Source organism: Labrus bergylta, chromosome 5, assembly GCF_963930695.1.
Source record: "Labrus bergylta chromosome 5, fLabBer1.1, whole genome shotgun sequence".
Classification (NCBI taxonomy): domain Eukaryota; kingdom Metazoa; phylum Chordata; class Actinopteri; order Labriformes; family Labridae; genus Labrus; species Labrus bergylta.
Genome location: NC_089199.1, coordinates 15,758,929 through 15,775,233, shown reverse-complemented (window position 1 = coordinate 15,775,233; position 16,305 = coordinate 15,758,929). Strand labels below are relative to the sequence as shown.

General features: G+C 38.8%; 3 protein-coding genes across 7 annotated transcripts; 1 reads left to right on the top strand and 2 right to left on the bottom strand.

Moving 5' to 3' along the window:
* Positions 1-332: 332 nt before the first annotated feature.
* On the bottom strand, positions 333-4,446 carry avpr2b.1 (arginine vasopressin receptor 2b, tandem duplicate, 1). Of its 2 annotated transcripts, none has more exons than XM_020633877.3 (2): positions 3,254-4,446; positions 333-3,028 (listed from the first exon to the last, which is right to left on the bottom strand). In XM_020633877.3, the coding sequence occupies exons 1-2, from the start codon at positions 4,116-4,118 to the stop codon at positions 2,820-2,822; spliced, it is 1,074 nt and encodes a 357-aa protein (XP_020489533.1). In that variant the 5' UTR covers positions 4,119-4,446; the 3' UTR covers positions 333-2,819. The 2 variants fall into 2 exon arrangements, with proteins under 2 accessions (XP_020489533.1, XP_029133174.1); XM_029277341.2 differs by having other exon boundaries at positions 3,241-4,437.
* Positions 4,447-4,562: 116 nt separating this feature from the next.
* Positions 4,563-11,266, bottom strand: trnt1 (tRNA nucleotidyl transferase, CCA-adding, 1). 4 transcript variants are annotated; one of them, XM_065954980.1, is made up of 8 exons: positions 11,157-11,266; positions 10,836-10,965; positions 9,604-9,797; positions 8,730-8,868; positions 8,421-8,547; positions 8,090-8,283; positions 6,471-6,724; positions 4,563-5,209 (listed from the first exon to the last, which is right to left on the bottom strand). In XM_065954980.1, the coding sequence occupies exons 2-8, from the start codon at positions 10,963-10,965 to the stop codon at positions 4,964-4,966; spliced, it is 1,284 nt and encodes a 427-aa protein (XP_065811052.1). In that variant the 5' UTR covers positions 11,157-11,266; the 3' UTR covers positions 4,563-4,963. The 4 variants fall into 4 exon arrangements, with proteins under 4 accessions (XP_065811052.1, XP_020489532.2, XP_065811051.1 ...); XM_020633876.3 differs by having other exon boundaries at positions 11,135-11,244; XM_065954979.1 differs by having other exon boundaries at positions 10,836-11,244.
* Positions 11,267-11,334: 68 nt separating this feature from the next.
* On the top strand, positions 11,335-15,141 carry arl6ip5a (ADP-ribosylation factor-like 6 interacting protein 5a). Its single transcript, XM_020633796.3, has 3 exons — positions 11,335-11,575; positions 13,929-14,146; positions 14,354-15,141. Exons 1-3 carry the CDS (start codon positions 11,397-11,399, stop codon positions 14,527-14,529), a joined length of 573 nt encoding a protein of 190 aa, XP_020489452.1. The 5' UTR covers positions 11,335-11,396; the 3' UTR covers positions 14,530-15,141.
* The last annotated feature ends 1,164 nt before the right edge of the window (positions 15,142-16,305 follow it).

Below are 16,305 nucleotides of genomic sequence, written 5' to 3'. Positions count from 1 at the left end.
CTACTTATTTTTAACTGAAGAGATAGATCATATTGACTTTGGAATGCCTCTTGTCCAATCAGATTACTTCATTGGAATTAAATGTTTTTAATGTTTGTAATATTTGCTCTTCTTGCTCAGTATTTTGGTGTTCAGAATGAGAATGGTTTTACTCTACAGTATTTTAAACATTCCTATCTGACATTAATGCAACTTTCTTTGCTCTTTTTTTTAATAATTATTGTGGTCAAGACCAGCTTCTTTATGAAGCACATTTCAGCAACAAGTCAATTCAACGTGCTTCACACTAAACATCAAAAGCAGCAAGAAAAAGGGAAAAAGAATCATTCCGATTGAACATTTTTAAATCACTAAAACAAACCATTAACAATCACATAGAAGATTCAATATGAAAATATTAAATAAAATAAAAGGTTCCTAAAGAAATACAGATATATGACATTTGGCAGCTGTCAATAAGAATGAATGATTATAAGTAATCAGCTCTGCGCGCATAAAGAATCCGGTGCTTTGAAGTCGCTTATCACAGAGTCTTGGTGGTGATAAATCAAAATGTTTATTCTTATAAATTATAGTAAGCTTGTACCCCAAGGCATTACAACATGTAGTTCTTTTTACAAAGATGTAGTCAGTAGGAGAATGTTAAATATAAAATATTATACAGAACAGAATTCAAGACATTTTATTTCCATGTACTCACAAAACACAAGAACATGTGGAAGCATGTATGTAAATACATGTATTGGACCACATCAAAAACAGTGAGCAATGAAAACATTCCTTTAAAATAATAATAATTTGTGGTTTATAGCCTATATTTTTCTGTTAGAGGTTTTTATATTAAATGTGAAGACCCACCAAGACATCCTCTCAATCAATCGAAAGGACAGAAACTATCTAGCAGGTGACACAATTTGACCATTTCACAGGACTTGTGTTGTGAAGAGGTTATTTAAATGCAACAAATAACCTCTTCATGCGTATAAAGCTGTCAGTGATGTACAACTGTATGTTTAAACCTTTGAAAACAGCAACACCTTCATCTTTATTTCAGTCCACAGCAGTAAACATGTGTTATGTAATTATGTATGTAAGGAATGAAATAGCTGTGAATTCAAATGCAGTGAGCAATCTCTACAAGTGGCTCCATTGGAAAGAACAATTTCAGACGTCAAGGGCCTGGTTTCTTTCAAGAGGAAGCATTGTTACTTTGAACACGTATCATCTTGAAGGCTCAATAATTCACTTTTTTTCCACTTGGGTTTGAGGCTTCTACAGCAAAGTGATTTTATTTGAAGTTAACCGTGTTAGCAGGCTCAAATATTTCACCAATGGATCACAACCGGAACCTTTACAAAAAGGCTTTATTTATTTTGGCAGAGATACCAATTATTTAGATATCTCTTTATTGTAATGAAAAAAATGAATAACAACCCCAAGAAAACCAATGTGCCATGTGCATAATAAATCCAAAAACATCATTTTTTTGTTTCATGTTACTTGAATTCCAAGTGAAGGTACTCCGCTGAGCATGTGACTGCAAAGCAGCAAAAGGATTTTATTAACATTTTAGGACGTGTATAAACTGATCAACTTTTTACAAATGTCATATAGTCCAACAGTAAACATGTTACTGGTGCTATAGCCTTGTTAACACACAGGATTTTGCAGAATGTCAACCTGTAACACTTTGATAATTCCTTTGTTTAAAAAATAAATCAATAAATAAATGAGAAGATGGAGCATGCTGTGCACTGTCTAAATGATGAACGATGCCATGACTTCTCAAACACATCCCCATCCCTTTCCTCTCTGAATGTACAGCTGCTGGAAGTGCTGCATAGGTGGCTGCTGGTCATTCTATTAGCGTTAAAGGTCAAAGTTGAGTTCCAGCCACCTGCCAGACAGTCTCTGATGACAACAAAAGCCCTCTTTGTAGGACGATTTGCATTGGATTAGTTTGTACTACTTGGAGAAATCAATTTCCCACCTTCTATAATCAGAGCTTTAACAAAGGGAAGTAAAGGAGGGTCATCTTAAAGTTTTCAGATTTTTTACATGAATCTTATATGCCAGGTTTTGCTCATGTTGATCAACTGCCCTTAAGATGACATGCTGTGATAAAGGAAACATCTTTAAAATACTTAGACCAAAATCATCATTTCCCCCCTTAAAAATAAAAAAATAATGCAACCTCACATCACTTCGCTGAAAATGAGTGGCCTTCAAAAGTACAGCATGAACTGAAAACTGAAATTTATGTGGCCGAGCCCTTTCCAATACTGCTGCTGGGAAGTATGAAAACAAGACAACAGTTCATTTGGCAGGGCAGCACATCTGAGGTCTTCAGGGATGAGAGGAAAAGTCTTCATGTAAACGAGTGACATTTACAAGTGAGAGTTTTGCTGCATATTTTGAGATACTTGAGAAACACACAACATGCATGTACTTGTCTTTAAATTAGCCTGAGGATTCATATTCAGCTGACACATGACATATGTGAAGTATTACATATTTACACAAAATAAGTCACATCCACTTTTAAATCACTGTAAAATACATACATTACTAGAAGTATCCCTTATTTCACAAATTTAAGTTATGAGATAAACCAATGACCCAAACCTTACATTGCTTTTCCTTAACATTTGTATATCTGATAAAATAACAGGATCCATTTTTTGATGTGGTTTCTGAATTTAAGTAGTCAAAATAGCCTTGTAATGCCACAGTGTTGTCTCTCAACAATACAAAGACCTTAAGCCCCACAGGACTCGCACATCATTTTAACAACCTGAGGTTAGGAAAGTGATATTATTCTATCGATTGTCTGTCTTGCTCCTGAGGCTGATGTAAAGGGAGCTGACCATAGTGGCCTCATCCTGGATGGAGTCCTTCAGATTGGGCTCACCCGCACACATAAGGGCCCCCAGACTTTTAGGAAGCTTCCCACTGAAGAGCAGGTAGATGCAGGGGTTCACACAGCTGTTCAGACTGGCAAGCAGCATCAAGATAGTGAAGGTTGCAGCTGGAAAGATAGACAAGGAAATGCGGGAAAAAAATATACTTATCTTTTTAAAGAATTTGATCTGTTAAATCAGGCAGGATCAATTTCTGATATTCTAATGCTGTTCTGCAATGTTTTGAATTCTACAAATGTGTTTTACATGTTTTTTTTTTTTTATCTCTGACAAAGCCAATCTAACTTATGCATTCATTCTGTGATGTGAGATCCCATACCCTCTTCTCTTACTCTGTGTGGGAGCCTCGACGTCCCAAACAGACCAGAGCTGCACGGTGAAGAAAGGCGTCCAGCAGATGATGTATGCGACCACGATCACCGCCGTCATTCTCACCGTCTTCACCCTCGCCTTGGAAACTCCGGCCACGCTGCTGGCTCTTGAATGCAGCGGCTTACTGGTCGCCTCTCCATCACGATGTGTCTTCATCTGAAAGTTAAAATGTAAGGTTCGGCAGATGCGCACTTGGCACACGACCACCGTTAGAATGGGCAGAACGAATATCACCAGAGTCGTCCAGGTCACGTAGGCTCTCGGTCCCCACGGCTTTATGAACTGTGCCCAGCAGTCGTGCACGCCGGGAGCCACCTCGACCCGTGAGAAGATGAAAATCTGTGGGAGGCTGCCGATGAGAGAGACGCACCAGGCTGCGCTCACAGGGCCGTTCCAGTGAGCCCTGCGCCTCTGGAAGGTCACCATGGGGTTGCAGATAGCTTGATATCGGTCTATCGTCATCACCACTATCATATAAGTAGAAGCAAACATCCCGACAACCTGCAGGTACTTCACTAAGCGACACAATATATCTGGGCCGACGAACCTGTCAGTGATATCCCACATGAGTTGGGGACAAACTTGAAAGAATGTCACCACCAGATCGGCGACGCACAGGTGGAAAACGAAGACGCGCATCCTGGAGAGCTGCTTCCTCCGCTTCCACAGGACTAAAAGAAGCCCAAAGTTCAGCATTCCTGCAGTGATGAAAATACTGGAAAGGAGAGCTATTTCCACGTAAGCTAAGCGCTCATCTCGCGGCTCGTCTTCCGACTGAGTACGCTCCAAAGTAATGTTACTGATATTTACATCGAACAAAGCCATGCTTAAAACAAACAAACAAAAAAATCCCCAATCATCGAGCAACTGAACGCTGTTATAGAACTATTTCAAGTGAGTGCCTTTAAAAATATGACTTTTTGACTTATGACAACTGATCAACTTGGCAACAGGTCCTGTGACAGTCTCCAAGCACAAACTGAAACTGATGGAGCAGCAGGCTTTATATCTCATCTCATCAGGAGGGAGGAGCAACTCCCTGTCTGGCAGTGCCCAAGACATCACATTATAACAGCTGTATTAGGTTTAAGCTTATACTGTTTACATTCAAGAATCCACATGCTAATCTGTTTGTTTACACAAAGGCCCAACTGGGGACACGAGTTGGAAATTAGCAATATACTCTTTATGCAGCACATCAGTTTAATGCTTTGTACTGAAATTATGTTAAATTGCATTGTCCCTATTAAATAAATAAATTCAATTCAATCGTGTGGCCACACTTTTTATTGAACAGTCTTTACACAAAGAAAAGAAAACATACCGGTGGCGGCATTTGAAATGATGAGAAACCCAAACCAAACTTAGGCTTTCCAATGTATCTTTATATTATAAACATTGACGGATTGAGAGTTAAGATTTCAATTTGCACATCAACACGCTCTCATTTCTAATTACAAAAGTAGCGGCTTTAGCTGCTTTTGTCCATAATACATTTTCTCATTTGGTAGCAGCTGTGATGCTAAAATAAAATAGTGTTTCTGATGTCTTTGTAGTTAAAGAATGGTTAACTAAAGTGTCATTATTCTAAAATGAAATTCATTTGTTTATGTCTCAGCACTTGAAGTGGCCTTTTCTCAGCAAAAACCGACAGTCTCTTTTTGTCTCTGCTACGTCTTCACGTAGCTGAGAAGTTCATCTTTGTCCATCTGATAACGACTTTTCTTCCAGATGTCACGGAGATTCTGTAGAGTGGCACCTATCTCTTTGCCTGTGGTGACACCTATCTTTCTGAGGTCATGGCCACTGACGGGGAAGTGAGGGATGGACCACCTGCACAGCTCTTCCAGAAGCTTCTCCTCACCTTGATACTTAAGTAGCTCACACACTTTGGTCTTGGAATCCAGCTCCCGACTCTGAAAAGAGTACGTGCAACAATCAAAGATAAAGTCAGAAAAAAATGTTTTTACATTTGAAAGATCGGTTTATGTGCTGCATTAGGACTGTGTTTGACTAGATTTGATCGCCAGTGGCCTGGTTCCCACATTTTGAATCAAATATCCCCAAATCCTGTTTGGTAATACAGGTACAGCAAAGTGTCCTTTGTGTTTATGACTAGGGTGCATACATGTAGGACTACACCACCTGTAATAGCAAGAAGAAAGATTTTTCTTTTTTTTTTAGCAAATGCATTTAAAACATGCTCCTTAATCTGTCGCAAAAATGTATTTTCTTGTTGCACACCTTCACCCTGCCTTGCAGTCTTCTGTTAATATTGAATGTGTGTTTAGTGTGGTATTCTAAGATTAGAGTTACCGTAAATGAGTGAATTACAACTGAATCCTTTCAAATCACTTATTCAATCTATTTAAGTTGAGATATTTATATTAACATTTAAACGGTTGAGAAAGTTTCTAAACTAAGTTTTCACAGAAAAGATGTTATCCTTATCTCTAAGCAAACATTTCTAGATGACAAAATAACTGAAACCTCATATCTGAAGAAATTACTACCATCATTTTCTGCATGTTATTTTTGCTTATTAAATGATTTAGCTTAAAATATGTCAGGGGTTCGATCCCCAGCTACATGTCCGACGTGTCCTTAGGCAAAACACTAAACCCTGAATTGTTCCCGCAGCTTCATAGGCGTCATATGAATGTGTGTGAATGGATTAGTTACTTCTGATTGCCACTTTGCATAGTAACCTCTACCATCAGTGTGTGAATGTGTGTGTATGGGTAAGTGTGACCTGCAGTATAATAGCCCTTTGAGTAGAGAGAAGACTAGAAAAGCACTATCATGTCCATTTACCGCAGATGCAGGTCTCCTGCTGTTCAGCTAGAACTTGGGAAAAAAAATGCAAATTCTACATAGTGTATAGAGTATGGCTGTTTCTAAATGTATTAGAATTTTCACAATCTGTTCTTCCAGAAAAGCATGATAGTTTGGGCTTTCGAGAAAAAATGATCGGCACTTTTATCTGCCATATCTCTAAGTCTGCAAATTGATGACACCCAAACATATTGTATTCATTTCACTAACTAACGAAGACGCAGAAATATCCATGTTGGATAAACCTGAAGACAAATGTGTCTGTGTTTTAAACTGTTGATAAACTTATCGATTACTATTACTGAGTTATTATTGTACTATCTGAAGGACTGTGAAACTCACGTCAATGATAAAGTCAGTGTAGGGCTTGAGGCTTTGTGGCTCATCTTGGTTTTTGAGGAGCTCTCGTCTGTGTTTGACCAGGAACAGAGCCAGAGTCTTCTCCTCCCTGGATACCTTCAGTCGGAGGTCCATCTTTTCCACCTCCTCTGGGCGGTGGAAGAGAGAAGCCAGGACGGTCATGGGTTTAGGAGAGTGTTCTTTGGTATTCTGCCACACTCGCTTCATCTCCTTAACGTTGCCATCTGGAGGTAAACCTGAGGAGCAGCAGGGACAGGAAGCAGTTATAAGATTTCACATCAGCTACCAAAACTTTACAAGAATGAGGTACTAGTGCGAACATTAACAATCCATGTAATTGGGGTTATGCTAAAAAAAAAAAAAAAAAAAAACTAAAGTAGAAGTGTTCAGGTTGTTGTTCTCCCTATTTAATATTTATTCTTGACATACTCCCCAATTTAAACCCTGCCGCTTGATTACCAAACAGTGACAAAAACGTCTCCTCCTTACCTACACTCTCTAGTCCTGGTCTACACTCCCTCCTGCCCACTACACCCTGCAAATGAAAGGCAATCCTTCACAATAGGGCCCTAAGTCTCCAGCTAGACTCTTCTCCTCTGTTGCCCCCAGTGGTGGAATGAATTACCAAACGCCATTTGATCTGCAGTCTCTCTGCATCTTTAAGAAAAAGCTAAATAACCATCTCGTTCATAAACACATGTGCACATCATGATATTGAGAATTGATATCGATAAGACCGATGGTGATACTGAGGATGGTTTTGATGCTGACTAGAACTCAGGAGCAGTAATCCATGTTGTTGATTATGATATATTAACTTTAATTTAAAGGGGGGAAAAAGTGCTCTGTCTCTGTGCACTGCCGGTCAGCCCTTGTGTCCGAACTGACTTAAAGCTGTTTGTTTGCACTTACTGATGTTGTTTCCTCCTCTCTAGATCCTTGCTTGTGTTGTACTCACTCTCTGCTATATGTTTCTTTGGACAAAAGCGTCTGCTAAATGAATTGTAGACTCCCTGTAGTCAGTTATTAAAACTGAATAAATAATATCTGTTTTGTGGGGAATAAAAGCAGAGCTTAAAGAGCAACACAGGTGAAAAGGTGTCAGATGTTTCCCCTTCAGAAACAGATCCAAATGATTGTGATTCTCAAGAATTGTTGAGCTTTGACAATATTGATTATATGCAGGCATTTAAATGATGCCTGCACTTTGCAAATAATTGCTGAAAAGATGTCCTCACAGAAACCTTTCAGGAGTGTTCTAAGCCGCAATAGGAGGATAATATGTTCCATAATGTGGGAACATTTGTTCTTGACACAGGTATAAGGGAGAAAAAAAATCTATATTTCAGCCAGGAGTGACTTGTTTTTAATGGTGCCACAATGATGTAATGAGGGTTATCACAGCTTGGGTTAGAGGCTCTGTGCCTATGAAAGCCACAAAGACAAATGTGGATGTGGGCTTTGAAGTCACCATTTATCACCCTGGTAGGGTTTAATCAAATGATTTGAGTCGGTGCCACAAAAGGCAAGTCTCTCTGTAGAACTATTACAGACATTGTGATTAACATCCTGTCATTGCCCATTCCCACTATCTGTCTCACCTAAGTACTGAGCCAGTTCCAGACTGTACATCAGCTCCAACAGATGATCAACATGGTTACCAACCACCATTTTCTTTAGTTCCATCCAAATTCTTTCTCCTGATATGGCCGACAGGCCACAGCCATTTTTCCTGATGGCAGCCAGTGTTTCTGGCTCATGGTCATCAGGCTCCACAGCCACTCTGCCATAGAACCTGGGAAGAGATAGAAGGGTTGCCATGTCATTTTGTCAAATATGTATATTCTTTGTTTCAATAACATTCATCTCCAATAAAGAAAAAAAGGAACTTTTTTTTAAAACCAAGTTGAAAACAAAATGAAGGTAGCACACCTGAAATAACGCAATATTCTCAGGTAGTCCTCCTGCATTCTTTGTTCAGCACTGCCAACAAACCTAACTTTACGCTTCTGCAGATCCTCATACCCTTTAAAATAGTCATATAATGTGCCATCAAGACCTGGTGGGGAGGGGGGGGGGGGGGGGAGAAGGGAAAAAAATGGGAAGTTAAAGTGTCAAAAAAGAGTAACAACGACCTCAAAATGAACCCAAGATTTACATCATACTTAGCAACTTCACAACACAATCAAAGAGCAAAGTCACGTCTTTTTCTTCAACCAGTGGAGGATAGCACAATTATACCTAAAAACATGGAATTGATGGTGAGGTCCCTTCGCTCAGCATCCTTCTGCCAGTCAGTGGTGAATTCCACCTCTGCATGACGTCCATCTGTCTGGACATCCACTCGCAACGTGGTCACCTCAAAGTTCTCATTGTGTATCTGTAAAGCAAAGAAATGTGTTTTAAAAAGTGTTTTTCAGTGCTGTAACAGTTTATAGCTTTCTCACAATATTTACAGTGGAACTTTTATTTTTTTCACAACAATTTTTATCAATCCAACATCATGTAGCTGTTATGTACCTGCTTATAATGTCTGTCAAATAGATGCAACTTACTCTTACATTCTGTAACTGGGCAGGTAAACTACAAGAGAATCCATTCTTTCAACCAATCCATTTGTTAGGCTAATACATTAACATCTAAAATTAAGATTAGAGACCCACTGATAGAGGATTAATTGTCTGTCGAAGAAGTAAATGGTCCACATAGTACTTACAGCAAGTCTACCATGATGCAACTGCTCGGTGTGAAAACTGTTGTAATACATTTTGTATCCCTGCTGCTACGTATCCTATGACTTGTACGTGTTTGAGTACATGTGGTTACATATTAAATCAACATCTTTATGTGTTTTTACCAGATTAATGTGAGATTCAAATATTTGAAGAAACAAAACAATAATCATAAGCATTGATATTTCTTCAAAAATCTGTATGAGCTAGTTTCACTCAGAAGCCTTCATTGGCATATACACCTGGATATTTAGTTTAGCTATTCTTCTGCAAAAGTAAAGAACATAATATTTTGTATCTATGTATCTTCAAAGCAGGATTCCAAAATACTATGAAAAAGCCAAATCTATATGTGTGGCAGCTTGAACACTTCAGTGTCTTACTCTTGCTGTAATGGTCCCATGCTTCTCTCCTTTGTTGTTGATCATCCTGATCCCAGCCCTATGGAACATTTGCTTCATCTCCTCTGGAGTGGCTGTTGTGGCAAAGTCCACATCATCCGGTCGCCTCCCAGACAGCAGGTCCCGTACAGCACCTCCAGCTATCCTTAGCTCATACTGGTGCTTCCCAAACACCTCTGGGAAGAACAAATGTAAAGTGGGTCACTTTTTAAAAGGAAGTGTGTCTGGAACAAGCAAAAAAAAAAAAATCACTAAACTAAAAATAGAAACATCTAGATGGATAGGAAACGTTTATCTAAATAATTTCATTTTTTGTGATCTAATACAAACCATTTCATTTTGTTTTGATTTATATTCTGACTGCACTTTCCAGTTTGACGAGAAGCCGACTAGTCTGTTAACATCAACTATTGATTTTTTAATAGTTTATAATTGCCTTCAGCTCAGATGAGGAGATGTGCTTTATGTCTACAATGACAGCTGTTAGGTCCCTGAGCATGTTCAGGCATATTCAGAGATAAATTCCACCACTGTATCATATAAAGACCACTTGACTTGGTCTTCTGCGCCTGAAAGGATTGTGTATTATCTGTGCCATTAAAGGGGGCTTTGACAAAGTCTGAAAAAGTGATGATGTCATTATCTTTGCTTCACACAGTCATCAGTCAAAGTCTAGAGATGTAGAGTAAAGAGTGTAAAAGATAATTAGACAAGATGATTAAGCTGGGTTATTATAAAAGTTTTTTTTTTTTTATCCATTATCCTCCATTTTCAAGCTCAGGATATTTTGGCATCTATAACAACAACTTTGACTTTGTAAAAAGTGTAATTTTATGAAATCTATTCCGTACAACCCATAAACAGAATCACTTCATTTATCACAGGCAACTGCTTATTTATTTTATTTATTTTTTTACCTTCATTTCATTCAAATAAACACTAAATAAGATATTTACTGATACATTATTATTTATTTATAGATTATTTTTGAATGATAAAAACATCAACATTGTTCATTCCCATGAAAAAAACAAACACTTGCAAGCTTTGAACTAAGCGTTAAAAACAAACAAAAACAAAATACAAAAGAAAAAACAGATCATGCTGTCTCAATTCCACAGCACAATCCACGTTCAATGACATTTCTGTGGGCAACAAAAACTAAATAGTAGCGTTAGATGAAACAGCATGACATGATACCTAGTTCTCCTCACCTGCTAACCCATTCAGTCCGTCGCTGAACAGAGACTGGAACTCACTGGTCTTCAGCTTCATAGTGAACAGACTCCTCCAATGTAAACTTGATCTACCAATTAGACGAGGACTCAATATTCTGCTCCACATCTGTTAATACAACAAAACAGTCATCATGTGCCTCTTTGACTGTCAGACTTCTTCGAGGCAGCTCATTTACATGTCACTGAACGAAACCATGCTTTGCGGTGTGCGGCTCTCTCGCGTTGTCATACATTGCCATAGCATACGCGGAATTATTATATCAAAATAAACGTACCATTATAACACACAGAACTGACCTAAAATACCAGTAGAAGATTTTAAGGGCAGACGACGTAGTTACTGCTTCATGATACCCTTAACTGCTTGGAAGCGCTGCAGGAAGTACATCTCTTGCTATCCAATAACGCGAGATTACGTCAGGGTCATTGGGCGGGGATTAAGAGACAGCAGGTTCTCGCGAGACCTCAGGTTAGAAGAAGATTATCCTCCCGATGTTTGAGAGCGGTACTGTCAGAAAAAGCAGAAGCAGTTGACAAATGGCTAAAGTAGAGCTGACGCCGCTCAGACCCTGGGACGACTTCTTCCCCGGCTCGGAAAGATTCTCTAAACCAGATTTTAAAGATCTGGCGAGATGGAACAACAGAGTCGTCAGTAACCTGCTCTATTATCAGACAAATTACTTGACTTTGGCCGTCGTTGTTTTCCTCATCGTCGGGTGAGTTCCGTTTGTTGACATGGGGCATCAACAAATTAAGTTAGTGCTTTTGTGTTTCTTTAAGCGTACGTCAAATGTGTGTCACCTTTGGGGATGTTTTTTCATTGTTGTAGGTTAAATTAGGATGTAAAGGCTACTTAGAATTGACATAGCGACTTGAGGGGGTACAGACAGGATGTAGGGTCTTGAACCTTTTCGTGCAGGTGGAGTTTGAATTATTTAAATAAATGTAAACTTCCTGTACTAACAACGAATCAGCGATGGGTTTCTATGTTAACTTTTCTCAATGTGTAGCCCCTTCCCTCTAAACGTGATGACTGAAGTAAAAAAAAAAAATAGTTTTCGTATATTACCCGAGATTATGTGTTTGATTTTATATTATGAACATCTGTACTCCAGCTCACTTTCATAAACAGACTGAATTTGAGAGGGGGGGGGGGGGGGGGGGGGGGGGGGGCAAAAGGCGTCTGCATCAGTGTTGAACTTTGTATCTCACAGTGTCAGAAACAACATCAACTTTTCCATTACCCTGAACTATAGGCCTTGGATCTAGACTAGACTACTACAGACTGTTTGAGGGACATCTCATGCTGTCTGAAAACTCCATACAAGGTTTAATCTCTCCTTGGCAAACTCTTGTCTTGAACAGGAACTTTGTTTCATCTTAATCCCAGTTAACTAAAAATAGTGCTGCCCTGCCATGGACTGCCCACTGAGCTGCCCAATGATGACTTATTGCTGATGTGTTCATCACGGCTCCTCATGTGTAGCTGTTACTACTGAGAAAACATCGTCTTTAGATAACAGCAGCTCCATCAACTGCCCTCTGTACCCCTGAGTCAGGAGATATTTCAGTATTGGATATCTTGTCTCTGAATCAATTTCTGTTGCTAAACAAAGCCTTATCTTTCAACTATGTACTTTTAAATGAGGTTGTTTTGTTAGTTTTTAACAACTGTAATCACTGATCGAGTTCCCACCTTAGGGACTGATTTTCCAATCAGTGAAAACAAAGCTTGTAGAAAACAAGCCTTTTCTGTTAAAAGTTTATTTTTAGGTATTTTATGCTTTTATGTAGATTTAGGACAGTGGATTGAGTCAGAAATCGGGGAGGGGGAGAGTGGGGAATGACAAAGTGAAAGTACTTTTTCTTTAGTATGGATACAAGGGACCTGTTTTTTAAAAAAAGAACATGACTGGTTGGTTAGGCAGCCAACTTTCCTTACTGTCTGTTAACATAGATAGAGTTCTCTGTAGAAGTAGCTTTTGTTCAGGATTAAAATGACCTCATTACAAATCAGAAGCCTGCGCATTGTAATAAAACAGACAAATGTTTACAGTGGTATTAATGCCCAACATTAGGTATAAAGCATTCTTGAATATCAGGTAGATGTTTTTTTGAAGTGTCTCTTATTTATTAATTTGCAGTAGAGAAAGAAGAGAGATTAATTAAGAAACTGTTTTGCCATCCATTGTTTGTCCACCGGAGGGCATTTCGCTCTCCTGGGGCTTGATGTTTGCTTATTTCATTTCAAAAACATAACAAATATAATGCTAAATTCACGCAATGGGTACTGTAGGAGGTTAACGTTTTACTCAGAAATTGTAGAATATCGACACACAATCATTTCTTAATGAACTGAACTTGCCGTGTGAGAGAGGCCCATGCTCATCCTTGAAGTTACAATATTAGTGGATTTGTCAAACAAAGATGTGACACAGAAGTGTGATGTGGAGAAAATCTATGTCTTCGGGTGAATAACTGTTGGGACACAAACAAACATACTACTTAGGATAATAATACATCATAATGACCTATATTCCTGTAAGAAATGAATGAATGATGAATTGTTTGGTCTTGTAATGTATACAAATACTGTATTACAACAAAAGAAAAATAAATATGTTCAATTTCCTATTGGATAAATCAGAATATTAGCAAATCCTCACATTGGAGGGTTAGATAATATTGTAATAATGCTTGTTGTTGTGTAATTATTGACTCATCGTTTAAATATATATTGGTTTCTTTTCTTTGTCTGTTTTGTGGTTTATTTTATTTATGTAAGGAGGTGTTCTAGTGATGGAAACATCATCTTTTTGAACATGAATAAACTGTTTTGTGTCACCTGTTCCTTAAAAAGTAGTTCTTAAATATCAATATAATGGGGAAGAACTCTTTTTTAAATTCTGCCTGTCCTTGACGCTTATAAAGGTCTCATGTTGTTATAGAAAAAAATGTTGAACCACTAGGTGGAGCCAGTGACCATACTTAAAAGATCCTTGTGTGCTTTAAGCGTTTCAGTGCAGGTTTAAACGGATCCCTCCTAACTCTTGTGTTACTGCCCTGCAGGTTCATGAACCCTAAGGGGATGGTCACAGCCATGACTGTGGTTTCAGTCATATTCGTGGGATCAGTGTGGGCTGGAGAGAACAGAGCTGCGATAAACAACTTCAAGAGGCAGAATCCCTCAGCATTTCTGATTGCTGTGATGGTGGCCAGCTACATCATCACTTCTATACTTGGGAGTGTAATGGTGTTTATGACTGCAATCACTTTACCTCTGGCTTGTAAGTTCAAAGTGATTTTAGACAACAGTGTTTATTGCACTGAATATAAAGTCCAAAGGGCAAAATCTTAAAGTACAATAAAAAGCAATTTGCTTATTATAAACCTTTAATGACTTAATGGCAATTTATCAATGATTTTGAAGTATAGTAATAAGAAGATTTGTTTTTGGTCGAACATTGACGATCACTTTCTCATGTGCTTTTCAGTGATATTTGCACATGCTTCATTTCGCCTCCGCAACATGAAAAACAAACTGGAGAACAAGATCGAAGGAGCTGGACTGAAGAGATCACCCATGGGCATTTTGCTGGAGGCTCTTGGTCAGCAAGAGGAGCACATTCAAAAGATTCAGAGCTTTCTGGAGGGAAAACTGAAGGAGTGACTGGACACGGAAAGGAGCACAGACACATGCACACGTTTTTTGGGTGTTTTTTTTTTTTTTACCAAAGACTCTTGAATTTTCTCTTGGGATGTTAGCACAATATAGAATCTCTCCGTCTAACTCTTGTATCAGATACAGCATATTCACCTCTGTGTTTAGAAAGGAAAACTCGTAATCAAAAGGGCTTTATTTTTACCTCAGGGTATCTGTCACTCCACCCAGAACTTGTTGGGGCACTTTTTGAAGTTGTGATAAGGGCATCTGAATACTCCCTCACAGCTCTGCTATGCAATTTGTTCCTGTGCAGCCTATTTACAGTCTATGTGTGCAACAAAGCTGCAGATTTCAATTTTGGTATGAAATGTGTGTTTAATCAGTCTCAGAAACAGCCACCTCCCTGCTAATATTCTTAAGTTATGCAAGCTGTGCTTTGTAACAAAGAATAAGTGCAAACTCAACACACGTCACTGCCAATGTATTCTGAAGGTTTGGTTGTTTCAATTTTGGGAATAATGTAACCTCCCATATAATTTAACTGTTTAATTAGCTATGCATTTGAATAAAAACCAAACAACCTCATGATAATAAAAATAAAAAGAGCAGGTCAAAATGGGGAAAGTGTTGGCTTGTCTTGAGTTATGCAATGCCTGTGACTCCAAAAAAAAACTGTGTCCATATTTAAAGTGAAGACATCAAAGGAGTGCAAGGTCTTTACCCATGCCCATCAATATTCCTCTTGCACATCTGAATGCTTTATCTTGATAATGCCTCCTGGGTAATAGGGTGGCTCTTGCTTGCCTCTTCACTTACTCCTCAATGCTAATCAAAGGGCTGCAGTAGATTATGGTGGGATGCTGAGCGCTGCACAGTGACAGAGTTCCCCTTGCAGTCACACACCTCCAAACCCAAGTCTGTTGCTGTGTCAGCTACTGCAGCTGTTTTTCTCATGTTGGATTCTTTTTGTAATTAACTGCAGATTACAAGAATCCATCTGGAACACATTGCAACTTTTAAGGAGGCAGCTAAAAGTAACGAGGGACGCGAAGATATGAATGATGGAAATTTAAAGGACAATTGCTTAAGAGTGTTTTTTTTTTTCCAATAGTAATATGAACTAATTTGTTTTCAAAGCTACTGAAACTAATTTACTTTTAAGAAACGCATAATATTTAGTGAATGACCCCCACTGATGACCTCTGTACACTTGGGTGTCATAGTATCCCTGTGGAGCTTCAGTTTAACTTTGACTTGAGCTGCAAAGCTTTCGCCCTCGGCTACAGAATTGATTTATGTCCTTTGCCCATCTCTATCCATATTGTGCAACTTGGATGAGTGAACAGAAGTGCTGATGACAGTAAACTCTAGTTAAGTCATGTCTGACGGCACAGAACAGAGGAGGCCCTTGTTCCAACTGCTGCAGCTGCTTTAAGGGTCCTACTGACACGTGTGCTGCTGCTGCTGCTGCACACCCCAACAGGTGTGAATCTTCGATGTTTTCTGTTTAACAGAGGAAACATACAGGCCATGATACCGAAACTGTGCATAAAGAATCAATTATTTATTTAGAACAGATAGGAGGAGTCCAGTGTTCTTTTTTTGGCACCAACGTACAAATATCTTTGAATCTTTTGCTGAAACTTTGTACAGATAATAATGAGTATTGGATGAGGGGAAAATAGACAAGAGTCCATTGTGTCTGTAGTCAAATGTCAGATGGAACAGCCTTGCCTGATGTCTGACTGCAGCTGGTGTAAAGCAGCACAGGAGCAGAACCAA